This window comes from Sinocyclocheilus anshuiensis, unplaced genomic scaffold, assembly GCF_001515605.1.
Source record: "Sinocyclocheilus anshuiensis isolate Anshui unplaced genomic scaffold, SAMN03320099.WGS_v1.1 scaffold1635, whole genome shotgun sequence".
NCBI lineage: Eukaryota > Metazoa > Chordata > Actinopteri > Cypriniformes > Cyprinidae > Sinocyclocheilus > Sinocyclocheilus anshuiensis.
The window spans coordinates 605,481-629,653 of record NW_015549682.1 but is presented as its reverse complement, the minus strand read 5'-3'; the positions used below and the strand labels follow the sequence as shown (position 1 = coordinate 629,653).

At 37.9% G+C, this 24,173-nt stretch overlaps 1 protein-coding gene across 5 annotated transcripts; it reads left to right on the top strand.

Annotated features, from left to right (window-relative positions):
- The first annotated feature begins 1,683 nt into the window (after nucleotides 1–1,683).
- ssx2ipa (synovial sarcoma, X breakpoint 2 interacting protein a) lies at nucleotides 1,684–21,933 on the top strand. Of its 5 annotated transcripts, XM_016449697.1 has the most exons (15): nucleotides 1,685–1,862; nucleotides 4,737–4,894; nucleotides 6,087–6,253; nucleotides 12,709–12,909; nucleotides 13,410–13,520; nucleotides 14,418–14,553; nucleotides 14,718–14,793; nucleotides 14,870–15,050; nucleotides 16,319–16,466; nucleotides 17,920–18,056; nucleotides 18,955–19,128; nucleotides 19,963–20,080; nucleotides 20,223–20,361; nucleotides 21,123–21,240; nucleotides 21,331–21,933. In XM_016449697.1, the coding sequence occupies exons 2-14, from the start codon at nucleotides 4,849–4,851 to the stop codon at nucleotides 21,232–21,234; spliced, it is 1,746 nt and encodes a 581-aa protein (XP_016305183.1). In that variant the 5' UTR covers nucleotides 1,685–1,862; nucleotides 4,737–4,848; the 3' UTR covers nucleotides 21,235–21,240; nucleotides 21,331–21,933. The 5 variants fall into 5 exon arrangements, with proteins under 5 accessions (XP_016305185.1, XP_016305183.1, XP_016305184.1 ...); XM_016449698.1 differs by having other exon boundaries at nucleotides 18,958–19,128; nucleotides 21,123–21,933; XM_016449695.1 differs by having other exon boundaries at nucleotides 21,123–21,933.
- The last annotated feature ends 2,240 nt before the right edge of the window (nucleotides 21,934–24,173 follow it).

Genomic DNA, 24,173 nt, shown 5'->3' with positions numbered 1-24,173 from the left:
TAAACTCAGCAATTCAATTTTGTCAATAAACTGACAAAACAAAAATGATCAAGCTTCTCGGTCATCTCAGACTTTGGTCTTGAGTTCCTGATTAACTATCAAGCGCATGCATGCATGCATGAAAATATGACGTCAGCAGCAGATAACCAGTCACTAAAACTTGGTAAAACGTATGTTATAGGCCATGGTGAAACAGTATTAAGGACACAACCTTAAATATTTAGGAGAAAAGTGATTAATAAATAGTTATAAAAATAAATAAAAATGTGCATACAATTTTTATGCAGAGAGAGATTTTTTTGACTGAGTTTATTTATTTATTTAGTTGCGTATTTTTTGAGCTGTCATACAATTAATCGCGATTAATCGCATACAAAATAAAAGTATTTGTACATAAAAGTACATATTATATGTGTGTACTGTGTATATTTATTATGTATATATAGGCCCTAAATACACACGTACAGTATATATTTTGAACATATTTACATGTATATATTTCTATTAATATAATTTATATTATATATAAATATATTTAATATATAAACATAACATATTTTTCTTAAATATATACATGCACATGTGTATTTATATTTAGCCTACATAATAAATATACACAGCACACCCACACATATTATGTAAACAAAAACTTTTATTTTGTACGCGATTAATCGTTTGACAGCACTAGCATTTTTTTTTTTTAATATTCCATGTTTCGACCATACAGAAGAAAATAAATCAGTTAATAAAAGACGAGTGAAAATAGGTTAAATAGATATAATATAACAAATAAATGTTAAACAAAATCAAGTAAATCAATAACATTTCTTTGTGTATTTTATTATTTACAGTTAATTTCGATTTGTTCGTAAAATAATGTAAATGCATAATATAATAATATTAAAATATAAATAACTGTATTTTCAAATACAGCATTAAATTATTGAACACTTACACATTTTTTAACAATTACAATTTAAGTTTTTTTTTATTAGCTAGTAAAAAAAAATGTATTAGCACATTCTGAACAATTAGTTTTAAGCAGTGTATTAGTGCAAACGTGCCGCCCTCACATTGGGAGTTCTGTGGAGAATCGGATATGTGTGTTTAGACGTAGGTCGGATGTCCAGATATCAGATGTGTATCCGATTAAAATCCACATTTGGAAGTGGCTCAGATCTGATGCAAAAAAATCGGATCTCGTGCGGGTTTTTGTGTTTACACGTGTGCAACAAATTCCGATCTGTGTCAGATGTGAGCGAAAGATCTGATTTTTTGTGCCAGTGTGAACGCAGCCTTTGATGTCATACACCGATCGGTCTGCGCAGCGCCGCTTCAAGTCGAACACACCTAATTATTATTGAACAATTGCAAATAGCAGTTAACTTAATTCACGTGATGTGCGCACTGCTAGGCATCTTTGGTTTCCTCTTTTTGTCTAATTTAGATGGAAAATGTGTGCCTTTTTATCGTTTGAGTCACTTATCAAAAGTTGCTAAAAGTTGGCAAAAAAAAAAAAGATAGCTACATTTGTTGCTAGGTGCTTTTGGAAGAAAAAGTTGCTAGGGTAATCTGAAAAGTTGCTAAATTGGCAACACTGGGAAGGATGGTCCAGCCAATCAAATGGCGAGTTGCTGGTTGCTTGACAACAGGCTGGCCAATGAGAGTAGTGCTTGTTTATGTAGAAGAACAGAGGTGCACTTCAAATCATCCAAACATCTCCTGCGCTTCAGGGCAGGTGGGTGATACTCGCGCTGCGGTCTCACACAAACAAACACACGGCATCTTTAAACACTTTAAACACGGACCAGTCTGAAAAACCTCATCGGTCTGTATCTTGGATCCGTGGAGCCGCAGCTGATGTAAGTCAACCTGTGTGACTGTGTGTTAGCCGCTGTGCTAAAGCTAAAACTCCGGCTGTGTCTCTAATTGTAGTGTGCTGCCTACATAGACAGCGCGTCTAGGTGCGAAGAGACATGTTCAAATCCGCCCAAAAATGCTGTCTATGTAGCTTAGCTGACTGAAAACAGACCCACTGCGTCCTTTGAATGCTAGCGAATGCGAGTAAACAAATGTGTGTGAAATATGATTTTCAAATAAGCAATGTTATAGTGAGAACTGAGAATATTAGAATCAGGTGTAACTAGTGTCGCTAAGTAGTGATGGCAAAATTCTTCAAATACAAATGTATTGGGTTCATTACCCGCAGTGCACGTTTCTGCCATCTAGTGATAAAACCCAAACAATCCCACTGAATCGGGTTGCTTTGCTCTAATGTCATTTCGTTTTGAAGCAATAACTCATTTGGCATTGGTGTTGGAAAGCAGGTGCATAATGTAGTTGTTAAACAAAGTAATAATAAAATCAGTAATAAAACAGCATGTAGGCCAGACTCGTGTGGGCTATACATTTATATTTTATATAATGCATGTTCATTAACTAAAACTTTTTTTTTTTTTTTTGAGATTTGAAAATGTACAGGATTTGTGGACTAGGTAAAAATATATTAATTGTAGTGGGAGTAAAACTGTTTAGTTTCCTCCTGTATTGCTTCTGTAACTGTGCTGAGTTGATCAGTTCTGGCTTTTGTTGAGGAGCAGGATATTAAATTACAACCGTGCTTTAAATGAGAGTAATGTCATATAAGTTAATGTTCCACCCATCCATGAGAGCTCTTGTGAAATCAGAAGAATGAGAATCACTCCAGCTGCTGACATGGAGTTAAAGTCCCTTATCTACTCTCTCCCTAAGCATGCTAATATCTTCTTGATAAACCTCTCTCCACCGCCCAAGCCTCTCAGAACAGAATGACCTTGACTACAGAAAGCAATGTTGTTTTTCATAACAGGTACTGAAAACAAAGTACAGTTTAAAACATAAGGAAAAGAAGCGGAGCATAGAGGATTAATTATTAACATATTAGTTCACACATCCATAAATCTGTATGCCAGAACAAACCATATAAAATCAAAAGTAAAGGAAAAATCAGGTCTAAAACATTTTGTGATCAGATCACTGAAAGCACATACTTGGGGTAGTCGGAAAAGCTTGCTTTTTTTTTAATAATAATTAACTTTTTTTTATTATTAGAAACTGGCCAGGTGTATACATGGTCATTTGAATGTATATTATAAGAATGCAGACAGTGGAATCAGAGTTCAAAGCACAAAATGGTGGGAAAAACCTGTTAAAAAAGCTCAGAAATGCTAGAATTGAGCCCTTTTGTTACTGTGAAATTGGCCTTAAATTTCACTTGAAGTGGCTAATCTAACTCTACAAAACCTGCAAATACCCAGTGAAAATAACATAGCGGTGTTTGCTAAGATAAGCATCTGTTACTAATTGCTTATACTTTTTCAAGTAGGATTTTTCCAAACCCTGCCATTATGACCTCTCACATTTTATTTTTGGATTTAGTTTAGTCTCTCTGAATAGGACAGTGGAGTGTAGACCGGAAAGTAGGGCAAGAGAGGGAGTGGGGAATTGGGATCGGGACCATTCCACATCCTTGTTCACCAAACAATGTGTAAATTGAAACACATAATTCACCTTTATATTCACATTTATACATCTTAAATATTTTACTTTATGTATATACACTTCATATAGAATATATTTTGATAAATATGCATTATGGAAACTTGTCACAACAGTAAAAAAGTAAATCGAATGCATTTTTACTAGTGCAGTCAAACGATTAATCGTGATTGATTTTAGCAAATGGCTGCAATATAACAAAGAGTGAAAAATTTAAGGGGGTCTGAATACTTTCCGTACCCACTGTACATACATACATACATACATACATACATACGCATAATAAATTACACAGTACACACACATATATTATGTGAACAAACTGTTATTTTGGATGCGATTAATCATTTGTCAGCACTAATTTTTACATATTTCAAGAAAAGAAAGAGAGAATTTACAGATTGTACCTTGCAAATATCAATGGATTTGATGGTGTGGATAAAAAGCATATGAAAAATGAATGTATGCAAATTAATTTTCCAGGAGGAAAAAGGAACAATGTCTTGGGCCTTAGTCATAACTCCTTTGCTTAACATAAAATATAATATAAAGCATTCTATTGACAATATATCCCAATGGGTTAAGATACTTTTGTTATTTTAAGCATAGTCACTTAATTTTGATACATTTTTCAGAAAATAAGTATTATATCTTAAGTCATTTTGCTTCTCAAGTAAATGTATCTTGATTTGAAAATGTGTAGATAATTGCACTGCAAAACAACAAAAAAATTATATGTAAGAGAAACATTTTTAAAGTAAGTTTTTTTTAGTTTTTTAGGCACAGACCCATTTCATTTGTCATGTTAATTGCATAGCTGATCGTCTACTACACAATTGTGTTGTTGGTAGCACTTCCTCAGAGTGTTTACTGTTTTTCGCGATTGGATGCATCCATGTTTTTTCCTGAATTCTGAATTGAATTGTGAAGTCTTATCTTTTCTTGACAAGTGTCTGTGTGAATGGCTTAACCAATGAAATGGGCTGTGGGGTGGGGTTTGCACTTAACTGGTTTGGGGGGAAATGCACTTGTATGACACATCAATCCTCCTGTGCTTTATGCTTTTCTCGCTCTGTGTGATCTCCACCCGCTCCGTCCCCCGCTGCTTCTGGTAATCCTGCAGTGGGATTCCACGGCTGTTTAATCCGGCTTCACAGGCCTTCTGCTGTGTAATCCAGTGCGCCTCTCTTCGGTTTCAGGTGCGATGGCCGAGTGCTAGCCTCTGTCTCTGGCCCAGCCACTTGTGTCCAGCCTTGCATCTCATTTGGATGAGCAGGACACTGGAGAATCCCATCCGAGCCGAAGGTTGACATGGGAGATTGGTGGACTCCAACAATGATGCCAGATCCATCTCTCGGTGAGCAGCAAACATTGAAATGTTGAGTCGGCTTGATCTTGTTAAGAGACTGAGCTAATTTGAGCACGGTTTGTAATTAATCTGTGAAGTGTTGCATTATATTGAAGCAAATTTTACAATATTAAATAATGTTTCTCCCTGTTCTCTCTTTTTTTTTTTTTTTTTGTTCTGTAATATGTTGGAAGTAATAGTTTAACAAACAAAGAATATTTACCATTTTTACTCATCCTCATGTCTTTCCAAGCCTGACACAAAAGAGTCATTTCTGAAGAATCTTCATGCAACTGTTTTCCATCAAACAGTCAGTTTATAGTGACCATATCTGCAAAACTTCTAATCTTAACAGATTTGTCTGTTAGTTGTTGTTGTTGTATGGGGGGAGAAAAGGTGTTGTGAAGTTTGTTCAAAAATGGTCAAATTTGTGTTTGGATACATAATAGCATACTTATTGGGGAACATCATGAGGGTGAGTAAATAATGACACCATTTTGGTTGTTAGTGAACTAATATTTTTATTAGGTGCCGATCACCGAAGCAGTCTCTTTCTTATTCTTGTCCTGCTCCACTAATAACTCTATTGCAGCCCGAAGGACCATACTTGGGGAAATTTGGCACACAGATAGAGGACAATCTACAATATTACCATAGCAAATTTGATATCTCTATCTAAAACCCTCTAGCACCACCAACAGGTCAAATCTGCACTCATGCCGAGGCTAGTAACGTTTGAACTGTAAGGCCTAGAAACAAAATTCTTATTTTTTCCTGAACTTCTGCAAAGCTGAATGCAAAGAGTCAAAACCAGCATGGTTTCAATTTCAGACTAGTTTTTCTGCGTTTTGAATTGTAATGTATAAAACCTAGTTTTTCAAACTTCTAGACCATTGTCTGATCTTCACCACATTTCACACAGATCATCAGCAGACCATCTTGAAATCCTATTAAAACTTCAGACCATTTTCATTTAACTCATTATCAAATATATAAATGCACCGCATATTGTTTTATTCAATATCTTGGCAACACTACTGCCTGAAGTATGTTTTTTTAATTATTATTTTAAAACTTTTCCTCAACTTAAACTCTCCCAGGTTAGTTCTTTTGCAGCTACACGGCACCATGTTAAAACAGTCATGTTAGACATGTCTAGTTTCGCCAGGCTTTAATAACTTTTCTTTTGTCTTTTGTACAGACACCAAAGAGCTTTCCAGTATTTCTGGGATCAGCATGTCTCCCTCCAGGCAAAACTTGCACCATTCGCTGCATTCCACCATGGCTCTGCCCAAAACCTCCTACAGCGTGTTAAGTGCGTTCTGCACTGAGGAGAACATATCGCAGTGCATCGCATATATCAATCAGGTACACTACAAGAGGAGTTGCTCACATGTCGGATATGATGATGTCAGGGGTTAAACTATTACTATTATCTTTCATCTGATTGGTGATTGAGAAATAAAGCAACATGGATAATGTAATGATTTAAATAGACTTAAATGTAAGTTTTACTAGCATTAAACGCAAAGCAAAGAGTGACGTTTTTACAGCGTTTACTTAGTCCCCATGGCTCCATTTATTGTGGTCTTGCACATGTAACATCAAACGAACAGTGCAAGTGGTGCTTCAGTCCCATTGAATAAATGTGAGGGACAGGGCAGATGTACTTCTACCTTTAAGGCGCCGTAATTCTAGCTCTTAAGATTATTTTGGAGTAATGTTCCTGTCTTCGAGTGAACCTATGGGAACACCCTCCAGGTGTGACGATTGTTTGAAGTCCGTACAGAATGGTGCGGATTCATTGGCTGATTGCGCTAGCGCCTTTCTCTGCTATGTCCTCGCATTTCTCTGTTTCCTTGTTTCATCATGAGTGAGGACACACATGATAAGTGTGTTAAGAGTTTGGGTCTTTGTCATGCTCAAGCCACACTTAATGGCTTTTTGAATATCTCACACTGCAATAATTTAACAGTGAAGTCCTTTAAGGCCCTATTTATGAATAATATGAGAAAATCAGTCATCCCTTGTGGTCTGTGACGATTGTTTGAAGTCCGTACAGAATGGTGCGGATTCATTGGCTGATTGCGCTAGCGCCTTTCTCTGCTATGTCCTCGCATTTCTCTGTTTCCTTGTTTCATCATGAGTGAGGACACACATGATAAGTGTGTTAAGAGTTTGGGTCTTTGTCATGCTCAAGCCACACTTAATGGCTTTTTGAATATCTCACACTGCAATAATTTAACAGTGAAGTCCTTTGTTTAAGGCCCTCTTTATGAATAATATGAGAAAATCAGTCATCCCTTGTGGTCCCGGCTCATGAGCTTGGGTCCTGGAGATCCAGTGTTGAGCTTGAGGCTATTGAGGATCAGCTGATGGATTGCTCCCTTTTTCTTGCGCTCTCACCAGATCAGATGTCATGTGTATCTCTGGTGGAGTTTGCACTTTCGGCTGGGAAAGTGTTCTTTCTACTGCTGTAATGGACTCTTGAGGAGTTTGGCAATAGTCAGAGCGGCACTCTTTCCAAGAAATGTGTCCCTCTTTGGATTAGAGCTTTGAGTGTTGTGACACATGCCATGATAAATTAAATGTAAAATTCAAACATATTGTATTCTATGAGTACATGCACCGCAGTGGAACCACATGCTGTCCGCGGCGCCCAGCTACGACTCAGGAGGCTGTTCAAAATCTCACGCCACTCACATAGTTCTCCATTAAATTACATTATATATGTCCCAAATTGCTGTTAAAGTCCTCATGAAATCCAAATGGACTCTATTTACTTTGTTAGTGCACATTTCTAGTCTTGAGGTGAACAATTAATCCGTGCAATGTGGTTTATCTTGGTAATCAAAATCTGAACATTTGCTTCCACTCTGGAATGATGTAAGTTTGACGGCTTGGAGAGGAGGAGCACTAAAATAAAACCCCACCCTCTACTCAATACTTCGTTTCAGTTGGAAATAAGTCACTATACTGAAATAAAGTCGGCAGCAACTTCCAGTTCACGTGGACTTTAATGTACATAATGACTTCACCCTAGGCTGGAAGAATTCTTCTCCTCCGCATCACCCTAGAGCGCCATTTTGGAGAGTATCACGATGCATGCGTGATTTTCTTGCGCATAAACAACAAATGCACATGGTGCAACGTACGTTGAACACGCCTTGTTTACATTTAAAGGAGAGCATGCACGTGCGTCGTGATACTCTCCAAAATGGCACCCTAAGGTGACGAGGAGGAGAAGAATTGTCCCTTTAAGTATATGGAAGAAGAGGCTGGCTTGATTCCTGAGGCAGTCAAGAAGCTCAGTCACTTCAAGTCAGGAAGCATACGGCTCACACGAACCATCATTCTATGGCGGTTTTGGTGGCAACAGAGAGATCTGTGGTAGAGATCTGTGGTTGAATCTCCCAGGTATGTGTGAGAGAGACGTCCTGAATGCTCCTGTTGCCCAGTTGGGGCTCTTCAGTGATGCGGTGAATTGTTGATTACCCTTTCTTGTCCACTAATGTGGAAATTTGTCTTTGACTTTTCATATACACAAAACGTGTTGCTGAACAATGGGTATCAAAAGAGAGGACAGGCCCCCTTCTGTTCCGTTTGTTTTGCCATTTCACATCTCTGACCATGTGTTGAACAACAATCTTTTTGTTTGCGTGCCACATAGCAATGCCTACGGAGCCCAGAAGTTTATGATGATGTGCTTTTAAGAAGCATTGCCACCATGCTGCATACTGAACCTATTATTTTGAGTCAGGCTGTGCATTCTTACATTATGGGATGGGTTTTACCTGCTGCTCAGCCACTTAAAGGTCCCATTTGTGAAGGCTTGCAACAGACAGAGGCACAGGACGTTTTGGTACGCTCATATCTCATGCACTGACTGGAGACAAAGAAGGCTTTCTCTGATCTGGCAATTGCATTGCTCTAATATGAGCCTCAGTGACCCTCTTTCACAGGCTTCAGCTGTAAAATTCCTGATGCCTCTGTTCATTTGGCAGAACATCTGCTGAATGTCTCTTGTTGGGTTCTGCAAACCATATAAAAGAGGTGCACTATCCAATTTTGGCACTACCCCCCTCATTGCCCACCACTAGGGCTGTCAAAAAAAAATTGGGCTGAATTTAAAATAAAAATCCACATTCGAATGCAAAAACGTTGCATTCGAATTTTAGGTGTGCATCAGGCAGCCTTATCAGTGGCATGCAAGAATTGCGCGATGACGATGTAAGTGTCATTGCATTTTAATGTTTTTCTTAGCTTATCCAGTTGAACCCACTAGATGCGGCACTGCTACCTCCATTCAAAATATTGCGGAAAAAGAGAACATCAATGCGGAGAAGGTCTTGTTTACGTCAAAACTGAAACCAAGCAGTTCACACAGAATGCATATTTATCACATTTTCTAGAGGGACGTCTATCACCGTTGCACTCGTGTCTCGCACAAGAGAGCCGCATGTTTAGAAAGCCATGTAAAATTAACGCAAGTTCAACTTTTAAAAAAACATGTCTCGAGAGTTTATGGTGGTTTTTCCCCATCCCACTGCATCTCATGTTTTTAAATGAAAAAAAAGTACTATTTGTGATTGGTTTTCAGTCCTTTGTATTAAACTATAAATACATACATGTTTCTAATTGTCTAAGCAACTTAATTATATTTGATTTATAAACAATTTAAACATGCACTTTTTTTTCAAAGACAGTTATTTTATTGCTTTGAAGAGACGTGCATTAATAATATTTTGCTCAATTTTAGGGCAGAAAATACACTCCCTGTAAGCAGATAGGAGCTGTAGAGAAAATGCTTCCTCCCAAGAGGGAATCTGGTTTCTACATCCAGTATTTTCTAGTGCTGAAAAAAGATGGCAGTTTGTGCCTTTGGGCAAAGTCTGTCACTGCAAGGCGATGATAAATGTCTTGTGCAGTTTTTTGAAAAACATCCAGTCTATTGAGTCTGGAAAGGTGATCATCTCATGTGGCACATTAATTGCATGGAGGTGATGGTGGTTTTTAGCCTTGAGCCATTTTCTTCCAGACATTAGAGACTGTCATGTGGTCATCAGGATGGACAACGTCAGTGGTCTCTTATGTGAAACCACTAGGGGGGATGCATTTATGCCCCATTCCAAAGCTTCTGTCGCTGAGGGCGTTGCATCTCCCACGTGGTTTGAATCTGGGAGCTGCTCTTTCTCAGGGTACAGGTTGAGGCCTGGAGAATGGAATTTGCATTCTTAGACCGTTGGTCTGATTCAGCAGAGTTTTGACAGGGCAGTAGTGGATCTGCCCTGTTAGTTTTGAGCGAGACCGTTCATTGCCCCATTTCATTCTCTCTGTCTCCTCTATTGTCTCTGGGGATGGACACTCTGGCTTATGTGCTGCCGATGGTCCATCTGAGTGCTTTTCCACGAAGTCTGCTTCCGGCAGTTCTTATGAGGGTCCGGAAGGACAGAGTGCTGGTATCACCATTTTGGCCATTTCACCATATTGTTCTCAGGTTTGGTGTCTCTCCTGGAGGAGCTTCCTTGGGAGATCTGAGGAGCATTTCCCAAAAGCATTGTTAGCTAACTATGCGTCACAAGTTCCATTGAACTCTATTGGTAATGTTGGAACTTGCGACCATAGATGCTTTTGGTAAATGCTTGTCCAAATACCCACACTTGCAGTCTTGCCCACTTGAGAATGAAAAAATGCTCTGGAATGGTATTCAAGGCTAAGTGTATCCTATCATGCACCATGGTCTGCAAATAAATAGTAACTTTTTGCCGAGATCTCGCGAGAGGTTGCGGAAACCTTTTCAGTGTAAGTTAAATATTAATAATAATTAGATATTACATCAAATTTGGTAGTAAAACAAAATGTTGCTAATTTTATTGGTGCAAAAATGAGTGTTAATTTTGTACAAGTGCGTTTTATCACTTTATTAGAAGCACCACAATTACTAAATTGTGTCTTGTGTTACAGAGACTGAACAGATGTTTAAAAGTTTATTTTAAAATGCCAGGTATTGAAAATCAACATAAAGCTCTGTAAATATTTGCATTTAACAATACTATAAGTATGTCCCATCAGGCAATGAAAAGTTCTACACACACTTGTGGTTGCTAATTTTATTGGTGCAAAAATGAGTGTTAATTTTGTACAAGTGCGTTTTATCACTTTATTAGAAGCACCACAATTACTAAATTGTGTCTTGTGTTACAGAGACTGAACAGATGTTTAAAAGTTTATTTTAAAATGCCAAGTATTGAAAATCAACATAAAGCTCTGTAAATATTTGCATTTAACAATACTATAAGTGTGTCCCATCAGGCAATGAAAAGTTCTACACACACTTGTGGTCTTCATGCTCACTTGAACACTTGGGCCAAATACAGGAAATGCATCATGTAAGTAGACAAGTGGTCAATTGCAAAAACCGCAAGTGTGAGTATTTGGACAAGCCCTTATACTCTCAGGCTCGGGGCAGCATGTGGGATCCCTGGCAAGAAATGTGGAAACTACTGGTTAAGTCTTTGAATCAGGCTCTTACATTTTTTGACCAGAGATAATGGAGATACCCTCTGCTAGGAGACTATACGCTTTTAAGTGGTGGTGTTTTTTTTTTTGCGTCACTGTGCAGAGAGCACAATCACAGTCCAGATCCCTGCCCTGTTGGTTCAGTGCTGGCATTCCTTCAAGAGTATTTTTCTACGGGTGCAGCCCCAGCTACACTCAAGGTGTATGTAGTGGCAATTGCTCCCAGTATAGTGATGGTTTTGTTGTGGCCGAAGCTAGGTTGCATATCAAAAGTAGCTTCTCCTTCATTTTGCTCTCTGGATGTCGTTGCAGTCATTTTCTCCTCCATTCTTTGAGTCGTAGGAGAATGAGAGACCACATATGCTACGGATTAACGTTGACTGCATGAGCCAGTGTTGTAAATCTGATCAGCTGTTTGTGTGTTTTAGTGGCCGCAACAAGGATGTTGCCACTATGAAACAACGGATGTTGCATTGGGTATAAGATGCGACTTGGGTGAGTGGCACATCTTCGCCTCTTGGCGTTCAAGCTCGCTCCACGAGAGGTGTTGCACCTTCTCAGGCATTATCAAAGGATGCGACTTTAGAGGATACTTGTGTGGCGGCAGGTTGGGCCTCTCTACACACTTTTATTCGATTTGATAATCTGGATGTTGACTTCACTCTTGGTTCCCAGGTTTTATCTGTTTGAACAGGTGTCATTTTTCTCTCATTGTGTTTTCACGGGCTCATAAACTGGAAGACACTCTGTAATATTACTCTGTAGTAACACTTGGAAGGTGTTCCCATTGAGTCAGCTAATGACGCAGTGTCTCATTCCCTACTCGGGGAACCAGGGTTACATATCCAAGATGTTTCCACCTTGTTTCTTAATAGATTGCTCATAGAATTATAAACGGAGGTAAAACCAATGGTGTTTTTTGAACGGCCATATTGCGATTCTCATCCATCAGAGGTCATCGACTCCCAGCCAGTACTTTGACCTAAAATGACATGGTTTAAAGCATATCAGTAATGGGGATTTAGTTTTTAGGATATACAGTATGTCTGTAAATTAATTGTTTATTCGGACATTTTGCGCAAGATGAGTGATATATAAAAATGGCTAAGATTGTTGTGTCTACTTCACACTTCCGACACGAGTAATTTAACTAACACAAAATATGACAGTTAAAAGGGGTCCGGACTGGACAATGCAAGTTCTCGGACTTTTTACTAGCATGTCAGTTTGCATAGGAATTAAGTGTTGCAATTAATGTTAATTTAACCAAAATTGAAGTTGTTGTTTGTCTTGGTTCTCCTCAGGAGGTGTGTTCGCTGGGCTTGACTGGAGTGAGTTTAGAGTCTAAATCAGGCAGTCTGAGCGCTGTGCCGGTTCTGAACCTGCTCTATGAAGTACTGCAGCTGCAGAGGAGAGCTCAGCGAGCCCTACATGAGCTGGAGACGCAGCAGCTAAAGAACGGCAGTGACCTCGAGCATCTGCAGCACAGCAACTGTAGACTCAAAGTACTCCACTTTCTATGTTTACTCCAGACAAAACAATGGGTTGGAAATATGAAGGAATTTTAAAATGTGATTTCCAGGCCTGGAATAGTCAGGGAAATAAGTAAAATCTTCCTGTAAAAGTCTGGAAGATTTCTGTAGTGAATATGAATTTTTATGATTTCGATGATTTTTTTATTTTATTTTTTATTAATGCCTTTTCACCGGATTTCACAAAGTTTTGATGCCTTGCTAATGATGACTTAATTTTAAATGGTAGAAAATGCTACAAATTTGCCACAGTTTCAGTTACAGTCTGGAGTATGACTTTATTTATTTATTTTTTACCAGTAACACATTCAACATTCGTGAAGTGAGATCTATTTTGCACAGTGCTGTGGTGCTGAGTTTACTAATTTATCCATAAAATAGTGAAATAAGAGGAAAGTGTTGTAAAATTTCTACGCAAAAAACACAAGCAGCCTACTGTTAATTTCTACTACTGTTGTGTAATTGTGTCTCAGGACCAGCTGGAGCACACCAGGAGAGATAACTCGGGCCTGCATGAGGGTGAGCGACAGCTACAGCTGAAGATCAAAACCTTACAGAACTGGCTCAAGTCTGAGAAAGAGGAAGTAAGAGAAACTCAGTTCACATGGTCCAACTGCACCCCACCATGTTGCCCTATATTTGCTAATGCATTTTTGTTCCAGCATTTTCTTTCAACTAAACTACAATTTTGTTTCTCAAACACAAAGTTTGAAAATGCAAAATAGCAATGTATTTTCCACCATATGGTCCCCACTGTGTCTGTGTGTAACCTGGCTGACCTAAAATGAGCCCTGTGTCACTCCTTTCTGAAGTTGTGGGTTATATGACACTTCTTTTGCTAACATAAAGTGGTAAAAAAAGTCAACCAAAAGAATGTCATGATCTGTAGTATCAAAGGCAAATGTGACCCGATCGCTTGCAGTGGAAACGCTGTCTGTCCTAAATGTGTCCCAGACAGCACCACCTACTCGCCTCTCACTTAATATGTAATCATTACTAGACGTGTTATGAGGAAGTGATCACAAGTGATCAAAAGACGTGTTAGAGGTGCATGTTAATACCAGTTGAAAACTGCAATGCATATTGGCCGACCATACTCTGGATAAAGAAAAGTGCATCTTAAAGGGATAGTTCACTTAAAAATGAACCTGCAAGAAGATATTTTGAAGAATGTGGGTAACCGACCAGTTGCTGGTAGCCATTGACTTCCATAGCATGGATGAAAATACTATGGAAGTTAATGGGGACCAAAAGCTGATTGGTTACTAAAAAATGTTTTTTGTAGACCATCCCTTCAATACCTGCTGGAAACAGGGACAATTTTACCTTGTACATGACCATGCACTGACTATATTCTAGTTATAGAGTGTAATATTATAGTAATTTTTTTTATGACTTTAGTGTAGGCTACTGTGCATATACCCTGCATAATAATCATACAGCACCCTTACTTCTTTCTATGTGTAATTAATATGGTGCAGGTACAGAAACTGCAGAGCATCATCTCTAGCCGTGCCACGCAGTACAACCACGACACCAAGCGGAAAGAGAGAGAGTGCACCAAACTAAAGGAACGTCTCAACCAGCTGCTCATGGACAAGAGAGACAAGAAACTCTGTGAGAGCTTGCATTTCTGACAACCTTTAATATAGTGAAGCAGCCAGATGTCTGTTTTATTCTTTTATTTTCCTTTTTAGACTGCAAACATTCACAATTCACATTATCCTGAAAGATTTGAAGTTTACAGTATTTCTGTATTCTCTGTTTTCATTTGTGTTCAGCCATTGAAATATCAAACCATGTGGGAAGGTCAGATGGCAAGAGAGGCCTCTGGAAGACGGGAAAGATGGAGGCCAGGTAACCTGCTCATGTGGCTCTTTGACATGGCATTTGTATTCCTCGCAGTGTAAAACATTTGCTCTTGTGCTGTCAGACACGAGGGCGAGATGTACAGGGCTCTGCTGAGTGATTATGAGACACGGCAGAGATCTCTGATGATGGAGAACTCTGAGCTTAAAAAGGTGTTGCAGCACATGAAGAAGGACATGATCACCATTCTGAGCCCAAAGAAACCCTGCGTCAAAACAGAGCCAGCGAATGATAGCCTCGAGCAGGTCAGAAGTCTCCTCGCACACTCTATGAACAATGACATGTTGTTTAAAGTTGTAAATAGCATCTCATGTTAAAGCATCAAACAGTGTCGTTTCAACTCGATAAACCTAAGTCAACATGAAAGGCACCACCTCTGAATCAACTGTCCTTTTTGACTAACCAATACCTAATTAGCCATTTTTGCCTACTTTTGTACATTAGATAATACTGAAAATTTCTTTCTAAAATCTTACCTGGAGTTATAATATACATGCATACATATTGTTTTATTTTTGGTATAATTTTCTCACCATGTTGTTCCAAACCCGTAAGACTTTTGTTCATCTTTAATAAACAACGATATTTTAATGGAACATGGCAGATTACTTTATGAACGTTACTGAACGAAACGTTCATAAAGAGATTGTAAGAATAATCCAAATGAAGACTGAGCGGAGAGAAATGCATGAGCTTTATGTGATGAACAGATTTATTTTAGGCTTTTTTTCATATACAAACATTGATCAGTATACAAACAGCTCATCAAATATGGTTAAAAAGAAAATGGAGTTAAGCTTCTGTTTACCATATTTGTGTGACCCTGGAGCAGTCTTAAGTCGCTGGGGTATATTTGTGGCAATAGCCAAAAATACATTGTATGGCTCAAAATTATTGATTTTTCTTTTATGCCAAAAATCATTAGGATATTAAGTAAAGATCATGTTCCATGAAGATATTTTGTAAATTTCCTACCGTAAATATATCAAAACTTAATTTTTGATTAGTAATATGCATTGCTAAGAACTTCATTTAGACAACTTTAAAAGCAATTTTCTCAATATTTAGATTTTTTTTGCACCCTCAGATTCCAGATTTTCAAATAGTTGTATCTCAGCCAATTCTAACAAACCATACATCAATGGAAAGCTTATTTATTCAGCTTTCAGATGATGCATAAATCTCAATTTCAAAAAATCGACCCTTATGACTGGTTTTGTGTTCCAGGGTCACATTTGTGCTAAATGTGCAGTACGTGTGTTGATCAATGTTCATATTTATATAAAAAAATTCAAATCTGTTCGTATAAAGCGAATGTGTCTCTTTCAAAGACTTGGATTAAACGGCTCTATTCATTTGGATTGCTTTTACAATCTCTTTATGAACTTATTGTGTTGGTGGAATGGACTGTCTTGGAATATCTTTATTTGTTTGAAGTCTTATGGGTTTGGAATGACATGAGGACGTGTAATTGACAGAGTTTTTATTTTTGGATGAACTATCCCTTCATCAGGCTGTCTCTGAGGGTGAGGAGGAGATTGGTGACTGCAGCAGAGAGAGTCTGGAGCAGTCGTGTGAACAGGCCCGCGAGCAGCTCACCAACAGCATCCGCCTGCAGTGGAGGAAGCTCAAGAGCCACGTGGAGAGACTCGACAGCCAAGGTACGACGTGTGGCTGTTGCTTTCCTTCTTAAATGCTTTTTCAGATCTATAAATGTATGTGTTCTGAAGTAAATGGGCAAAATAAACCAGTGCGACAACAATTGCTTCCAGGGACAAAATACTTGGCAGTGCTGTAGATTTCAATACAACATATTGAGAAAAACCAGCAGCACGGTGAGAATAATTAAGAAGAGGTCTGTTGTGAAATGAAACATAAAACGAAAACCTTCTCATTCAGTCACTCAGACACTTCATTAAAAATAAACTTCAAATGGTATAATCTTTTATAGGAATTTGCGTGGTTTAGGTTTTGGAGGTGGGGTAGAATAACACTGGACAGTTTTACTCGGCGGTATCACTCTTATGATTGGACAGACGTGAGTTGAGCAAATGTCCTTGATTACACATGCATATGTGACCCTGGAGCACAAAACCAGTCATAAGGGTAAATTTTTTTGAAATTGAGATGTATACATCATCTGAAAGCTGAATAAATAAGCTTTCCATTGATGTATGGTTTGTTAGGATAGGACAATATTTGGCAATCTTTGAAAATCTGGAATCTGAGGGTGCAAAAAAACAAAATACTGAGAAAATCATCTTTAAAGTTGTCCAAATTAAGTTCTTAGCAATGCATATTACTGATCAAAAATTAAGTTTTGATATATTTACAGTAGGAAATTTACAAAATATCTTCATGGAACATGATCTTTACTTAATATCCTAATGATTTTTGGCATAAAAGAAAAATCTATAATTTTGACCCATACAATGTATTGTTGGCTATTGCTACAAATATACCCCAGCGACTTAAGACTGCTTTTGTGCTCCAGGGTCACAGATGTAAGAGGAAAATTGTGATGACGCAAATAGGGTGAATTCAAATCATTACATAACATTCAGTTTTCATGTGATTAAAAGATTAATTCAGTTGTCAATGTTTTATGCTGTCATTTGATTACACGACACAGAATTTCTTTCAAAAACAATATTTCGTATTATTGTAAAAAATAAATCAAGTTGTTTATGAATTCAATTGATTAGACATCATTTTGATTATTACATTTTAATGGAATCCAGAAAAATTAAAATGAAAACAAAAAACGAATTTGAGAACAAATAAAACAAATTTCATAGGCCCCTATTTTTTTTTTTTTTTATATATATAAATTGTGTATGTTTCATGATTTCAATAAATTTGACATGCTTTTTGATTACTCAAATTTAATTTAACCATTAAAATGAATTTGGAAAAAAATAAGAGATTATATAGGGTCCTAGTAAATATACATTTTTCTAGTTACACTTTGTTCTAAAATATTTCATCTGTTACATATTGGTCCTGTTCTTGCAAACTGTAGTGATGTTGAATTTTAGACAAAACACTCTTTAGAGTCAGTTCTTTTGTAACGGGCCTTGATCACCAATGCCACTGCTTGTGCTTGTGTTGCAGCGTCGCTGGTGGCGAGTCAGGAGCACGAGGGAGAGGAGATGATGTCCAGGAAGGAGCACGAGGAGGAGATGCAGCGGATGAGAATGGAGTTACAGCAGTGTAAAGAGTTCATCCACATGCAGCAGCAGCTTCTACAGGTCAATGTCTGTACACACTAAACACTAATGTACAGTAGTACATCACTTCCAATATCAGATTCTGTCAATGGTCCCAAACTGGCTGTCAGTGTATTGCCTTATGTAATGATTTATGGATCCTTTGTGTATGAGCATATGCAATTCTGTGTCTCTGGTCCCTTCCATAAATTGGGCCCAAACATAGATCATATAGTGTGTTTGCACTTGCCCCAATTCATGGTTTTAAAAAGTCTTAATTTGCCCTTCCACAAATTAAAGCCTGAAAAGGTCTTAAATCAGAGCAGAAAGTTTTACATTTTTCTTTGTATTCTTGTCTTTTTTTAACAAAATATAAATGTCCAGAAACCTTAAATCAAGATACATTTTGCATTTGAGATATGAAGTCTTAAGAGAAATGTCAACTGGCTATATAAACAGGTTTTCCCCTTGCATTGGCAGATATGTCTTTTTTTTCTTTTTTTTTTCATAATCATAAATTCACTGCATTTTGATAAATTTCTCAGAAAACGAGACTTATCTCATCTCATATTTGCATGGTGATTTAAGAATATTTAGACATTTGCACTGGAAAGCAAGACAAAAAATACTGAGGAAGAACATCAATGTTTGTAGTGTGATCAGAAGGTAAAGTAAAAGTTATTTCCATATTCTAGCTAAGCCATTTTTTTTCATAAAATTAAGTTATGGAAGTTATATTTTCAATTTTTGAAGTGCTTCTAATACATTTCATTGTGTTCTCCTCAGACATTTACATTTACAGAACATAGTGATACACTGTTCCCTTGAATTTGTTCCTTAAATTCTTTAATTGGTCTTAAAAGGTCTTAAACTTTCCTTCATCAAGCTTGCAGAAAGCCTGTAGACGTGCGGCTGTATTGAGTCTGGTGTGTGTTTGCAGCAGCAGCTGAGCTCACCGTGCGATGAGGAGACGGCAGCTCTGCTGAACGACTGCTACACACTGGAGGAGAAAGAGCGGCTCAAAGAGGAGTGGAGACTCTTCAATGAGCAGAAGAGGAACTTTGAGCGAGAGAGGAAGAATTTCACTGAAGCTGCTATTCGTCTGGGACACGAGGTACTGAATACATACAAATACATTTATTACAATTAACATTAAAGGAGGCATGCATTTAGAAATCTAATTTTCCTTGAATGGTTTCGAGAAACTCTTGTGTGGCAGATGGAATGGGATGAATGCCACGGAAATAAGTAAATCTAAAAAATTACTCATTTCAAATCTAGGTATGATCAAGTTGCCATTTAAGACTTACAAAACACAAAGCTATTTATTAGAAGTTGAACCACCAACATCATGCCTTCCTTGTCAAACTACAATTCCTGTTAAACCGGACTGGACTGTCACTGTTTTTAATGTTCGGAGATGTGTTTAGCTGATATATTTAAAGTATCACCTGAATGTATTTTAGAATTTTTGTCTAGTATTAATCTTAAATATCTTTTTATATATGTATATATATTTTTTTGGGTAATTTGCATGACTTGTTATTTATCTGTTTTTGCCTAAAGATAGCCTTGCGGCTGATATGGCCTAAATAAATAAGCAAACTAACTCACTCAACATCGGAGTAAAACATCTGTTCATCATCCGAGTCCATAGCTTCTTCTAACAATGAACTGAAAGCTCTTCACATCCATACAGCTGACATGTTTACCTGTTGCAGTGTGTCAGTGTTGTTTGCGTACCAAAGACACTGACACAATCAAAACACACCATCCGAGAAAAAAGAAAAAGCTAATTAAACCATGGGCAGGGATTTTTGGCCCTCTGACACTATAAGCTTTTGGTTGCAGAAATTTTGGTACATTGCACTCCATCCGGCCGTTTTTAACTCGAGCAGATGTTCTTTGTGAACAGCCCCTAACTCCTGTTAGTTTCTTCCCTCTTTAGAGGAAAGCATTTGAAGAAGATCGAGCTGCATGGCTGAAGACCCAGTTTTTGAACATGACTCCATTTGTAGACCGTAAAAGACCTGCATTGTCTGAACCTCACAGTGCATTATCAGTTGGTGAGTGTCCCTGAGACCCTACAAAACATCCCACGTCTGACACTTGCTCACTGGTGATCAGTTTATGAATCTGTGAAATGCATCGCTTTTCTGTTCATAGAACTTGGTAGTTGAAGTTCACAGTTCGTGTGTCTATCTCTAGGCACAGAACCTGAGGCCAAACTGCAGCCCACTCCACCGCTCGTGACCAAGTCCCTGTTCTCCACCCCTAAAGCAGCTTCGGTGAAGATGCCCTCCACTGCTGACCTCTACCGCACGCTGCACCTCATCCCAGACAGCAGGTACTCTCACGTGCCACAAATCATCCAAAAATGGAAATTCTGTCATGAATTTACCCTTACACCATTCCAACCCTTCACACAGGTCGTTTACTTTATAACAAGGTAAAAGACCACAGTTGTCAAGCTCCAAAAATGAGGACAAACACATGATGGTAAAAGCACCATGAAAATGATACACAAGGCTGCTGTGCTACATTCGGTCTTTTGAAGCCAAAGCACCTGTCTCATTACCCACACTTGCAAAGTGGGTATGAAGACCGCAAGTGTGTTTTGAACTTTTGATTAGTATTACCAAATGGGACTTTTATTATTTTAGTATCATTGAGAGACTATTTTTGTTTTGATTAACATTTTGAATTGGTTTTAATGTTTTCTGATTTCTTTATACTTTAAAAGTTTTCATAATTTTGTTTTTGTTATTATTCTTTAAAAGTCTATGTAGTTTTTATTCATTTTCTGTTTCACTATTGGTTTTAGGCATTTTAGTACATCAAGTTAAACTAAATGAAAATGAGAAATGTTGCTTTGACAACTAGCTGAAATAAAACAAGTTTGTTTTTTTTTTGTTTTTTTATGTTTGATTTTCAGTTTGTTTATTTAATTTCAAGAGCAAAATTCTGTTCTTTTTCCTTTCTCTTCAGACCGCCAGAGGCAGTGCAGAAAGCACTAGTGGAAAACTCCTCGCGTTCACGCTTGACCAAAAATCGAATCGAATTCTTTTCTGTGTTAATAGAGCTGACATTTGTTTTCTGTCTCTCCAGAGGCCACGGGAAATGTCCAAGCGGTGAGATGTCGACAAAGTCACGGTTGCGTAATTGTTCTACAGACTGCAGTGTCATCTCATTGGTCCGAGACGAGAACAGCCCCATCTGATGGCATGTCAGTATTACACTGGTCAAACACTACAGAAGAGACACTCCATTGTTCAAACTGTCGTAATTGTAAGTCTTTCGTTCATCCCCATCACAGCATGACGAACCAGCTGCTCCTTTACCTCCTCATCGGCTTTGCTGTGTTGTCCCTTTAGGGATTTAGGGTTGAATAAAACAGATAGTGTGTTTTGCTGGATCAGACTGATCTCGGAGACAATCATTTGCATTTGCCACCATTAAATCTCATAAATATGTAAAGTGGCCAATGTGCATTGTGTAGTAGTAATTATAAGGTAATTAAAAAATATACCTTAAATCAGGTTGTGATGATTTTGTGAGCTGTAAATGTTACATTAATTCATTAAGCACTTTTAAGAGGAGAGATGTTTGATGTAGCTTTTAAATACTAATATAATTTGATATTTTGATTTGCCATTGTTGCAAAAACACTTATTTTGGGTTGGGTTTCACATTTAGTTTTGTACTTTTATTATAATTTAGTGATGCTAAGTACTATGTATTGATCACATCTTTTTTTAATGCAAGACACAGAACAGGCTTTTTTCCACTTGAATGCTGAATATTTATATTGAAAAATCAAGAATGACTTTGATAGAATTACTTTTAGAACACGTTTACACATTTAAAGATCAATTTCTTTAAATCAGTGCAATAAAGTTTGAAAGATTTGAAAATTAAAGATCTATTTGTGTTTTTAAAGTTGGCATGAAATCATAATTGACCCTATTTTTTTCTTTAATGAATGTTACTTGTCTTCCTATGATATGACTCCCTTCTCTGCTGACATATGTAAGGCCACATAGCAATTGAGCCAATCACAATCAGATGTGTGACGCTTACTTTGCACAATCCAGTCAACAATTTATGGACAAAATACCAACAAAAATTCCCTTGCTGACTGTAAATGATACACTAAATGACTGAGGATCACACACTATCAGACTTTTAAGTTGCTCTGAACACAACAAACTCACACAGAGACATGTGCCTCATTTCTAAAATATGCATGGCAAATTAAAACCATATGCATTCTAAATTGTCTAAAAATATCAAACATGTCTAGGTGGAATCCTAGTTTGAAGCTAAGAAATCGGTGTTTGTGACCACCTTACACCTATGCGATTTTCTGCAAAAATCTGTCGACTTCGAGTGACCAAAATCTCCAGACTGTCTCTACCGTCTACTCCTCCAGACTGTAAATCTGGGCAAACGTTGTGTAGTGTAAACCAAGCTTAAGTTGTTTGACTAGGATATTTCATAATATGGTAGTAAAGTCAGGTGGAGAAGGCTGAATATTTACTGTATTAACCAGGAGTGTCCAATCCTGCTCCTGGAGGGGCCAACATCCTGGAGTTTAGCTAAAACCTAGCCAAAGTTTCTGGTGAGTCTTAAGACCTTGATTAACTTCAGGAGTATTCAGTTAAGGTTAGAGCTAAACTCTACAGAATAGTGGCCCTCCAGGAACAGGTTTGGACACTCCTGGTATAAAGGTATTAAGAGGTAGCCACTAACAGTACATGTAAACACGAACACGTCTTAAAGGGTTAGTTTACCCAAAAATGAAAATTCTGTCATTACCCTCATGTCGTTCCAAACCCGTAAGACCTTCGTTCATCTTCGGAACACAAATTAAGATATTTTTTATGAAATCTAAGAACTCTCTGTCCCTCCCTAGACAGCAATGCAACTGCAATGTTCCCAGGTCCATAAACGTAGCAAGGACATCGGTAAAATTGTCTATGTGCTATTAGTGGTTCAACCGTAATTTTACGAAGCTATGAGAATACTTTTTGTGCACAAAGAAAACAATAATAACACAATTTATTCATCAATTCTTCTCCCCAAGTTACTGTCTTCCGCCATTTTGGAGAGTGCCCCAGAACGTAATCAATGTAATCAGTGCTGTTTACGTTCAGCATGTGCGCGCTTTCTACAGAACGTAAACAATGCTGATTACGTTCTGGGGCACTCTCCAAAATGGTAACTCGGGGAGAAGAATTGATTATGTTATTATTGTTTTCTTTGTGCACAAAAAGTATTCTCGTTGCTTCGTAAAATTATGGTCGAACCCCTGATGTCACATGGACTATTTTACCGATGTCCTTGCTACGTTTCTGGACGTGTTTTCTATGCTCAGTTTTTTGTCAAAAATATCTTAATTTGTGTACTGAAGATCTTACGGGTTTGGAACGACAGTGAGTAATTAATGGCAGAATTTTCATTTTTGGTTGAACTAACTCTTTAAGTGGCTTTCTTGAATTGGGCTATTTTTACACTAAGGTTACCAGACGTGCCACTTTCTGGGCATTGTTTTACACTCTTGCTGCGGGTTAAAGCAGTCGCCCCCAGAATGCTATTCCACCTGAGGAGACCCCTGATGGAGGGGAAACCCACATAAAAATGTGATTGGTCTAGTTTTGGGATAGTTTTGAATAGCAATTGGGATGGTTTCGCTGACCTGACAACCCTGCTTTCTTGTTTGCATGTTTTAAGAAAGGTTTCCCATTAACCTCCCTCCATCTGCCATTGGTTGACAAACAGGTAGTTCCTCCCCCAAACTTAGGCCACTGGTGAGTCGGGCTGGTCGGGATCCTCAAACAGCAGTGTTGTGACACAGTTGAGTCACAGCATTAAAGTTTAGCTGTAACCTTGATCAAACTCACCTGCCAGTAACCTTCTAGAAATCCTGAAGAACTTGATTAGCTTGTTCAGGTGTATTTGATTAGGGTTGGAGCTAGACTCTGCAAGAAAGTGGACCTCGAGGGCCAGAGTTGAGAACCCCTGCTTTAGGGGAATCAACCTATGTACCTTACTTATAGTCATCCGGCTAAAGGTCAGATTTTTTTATTTTTTGTGATTGAGTTTAATTAATGAATGTGTAAAAATGAATGGAACCATTTTGACAGGAGACTAATTTAT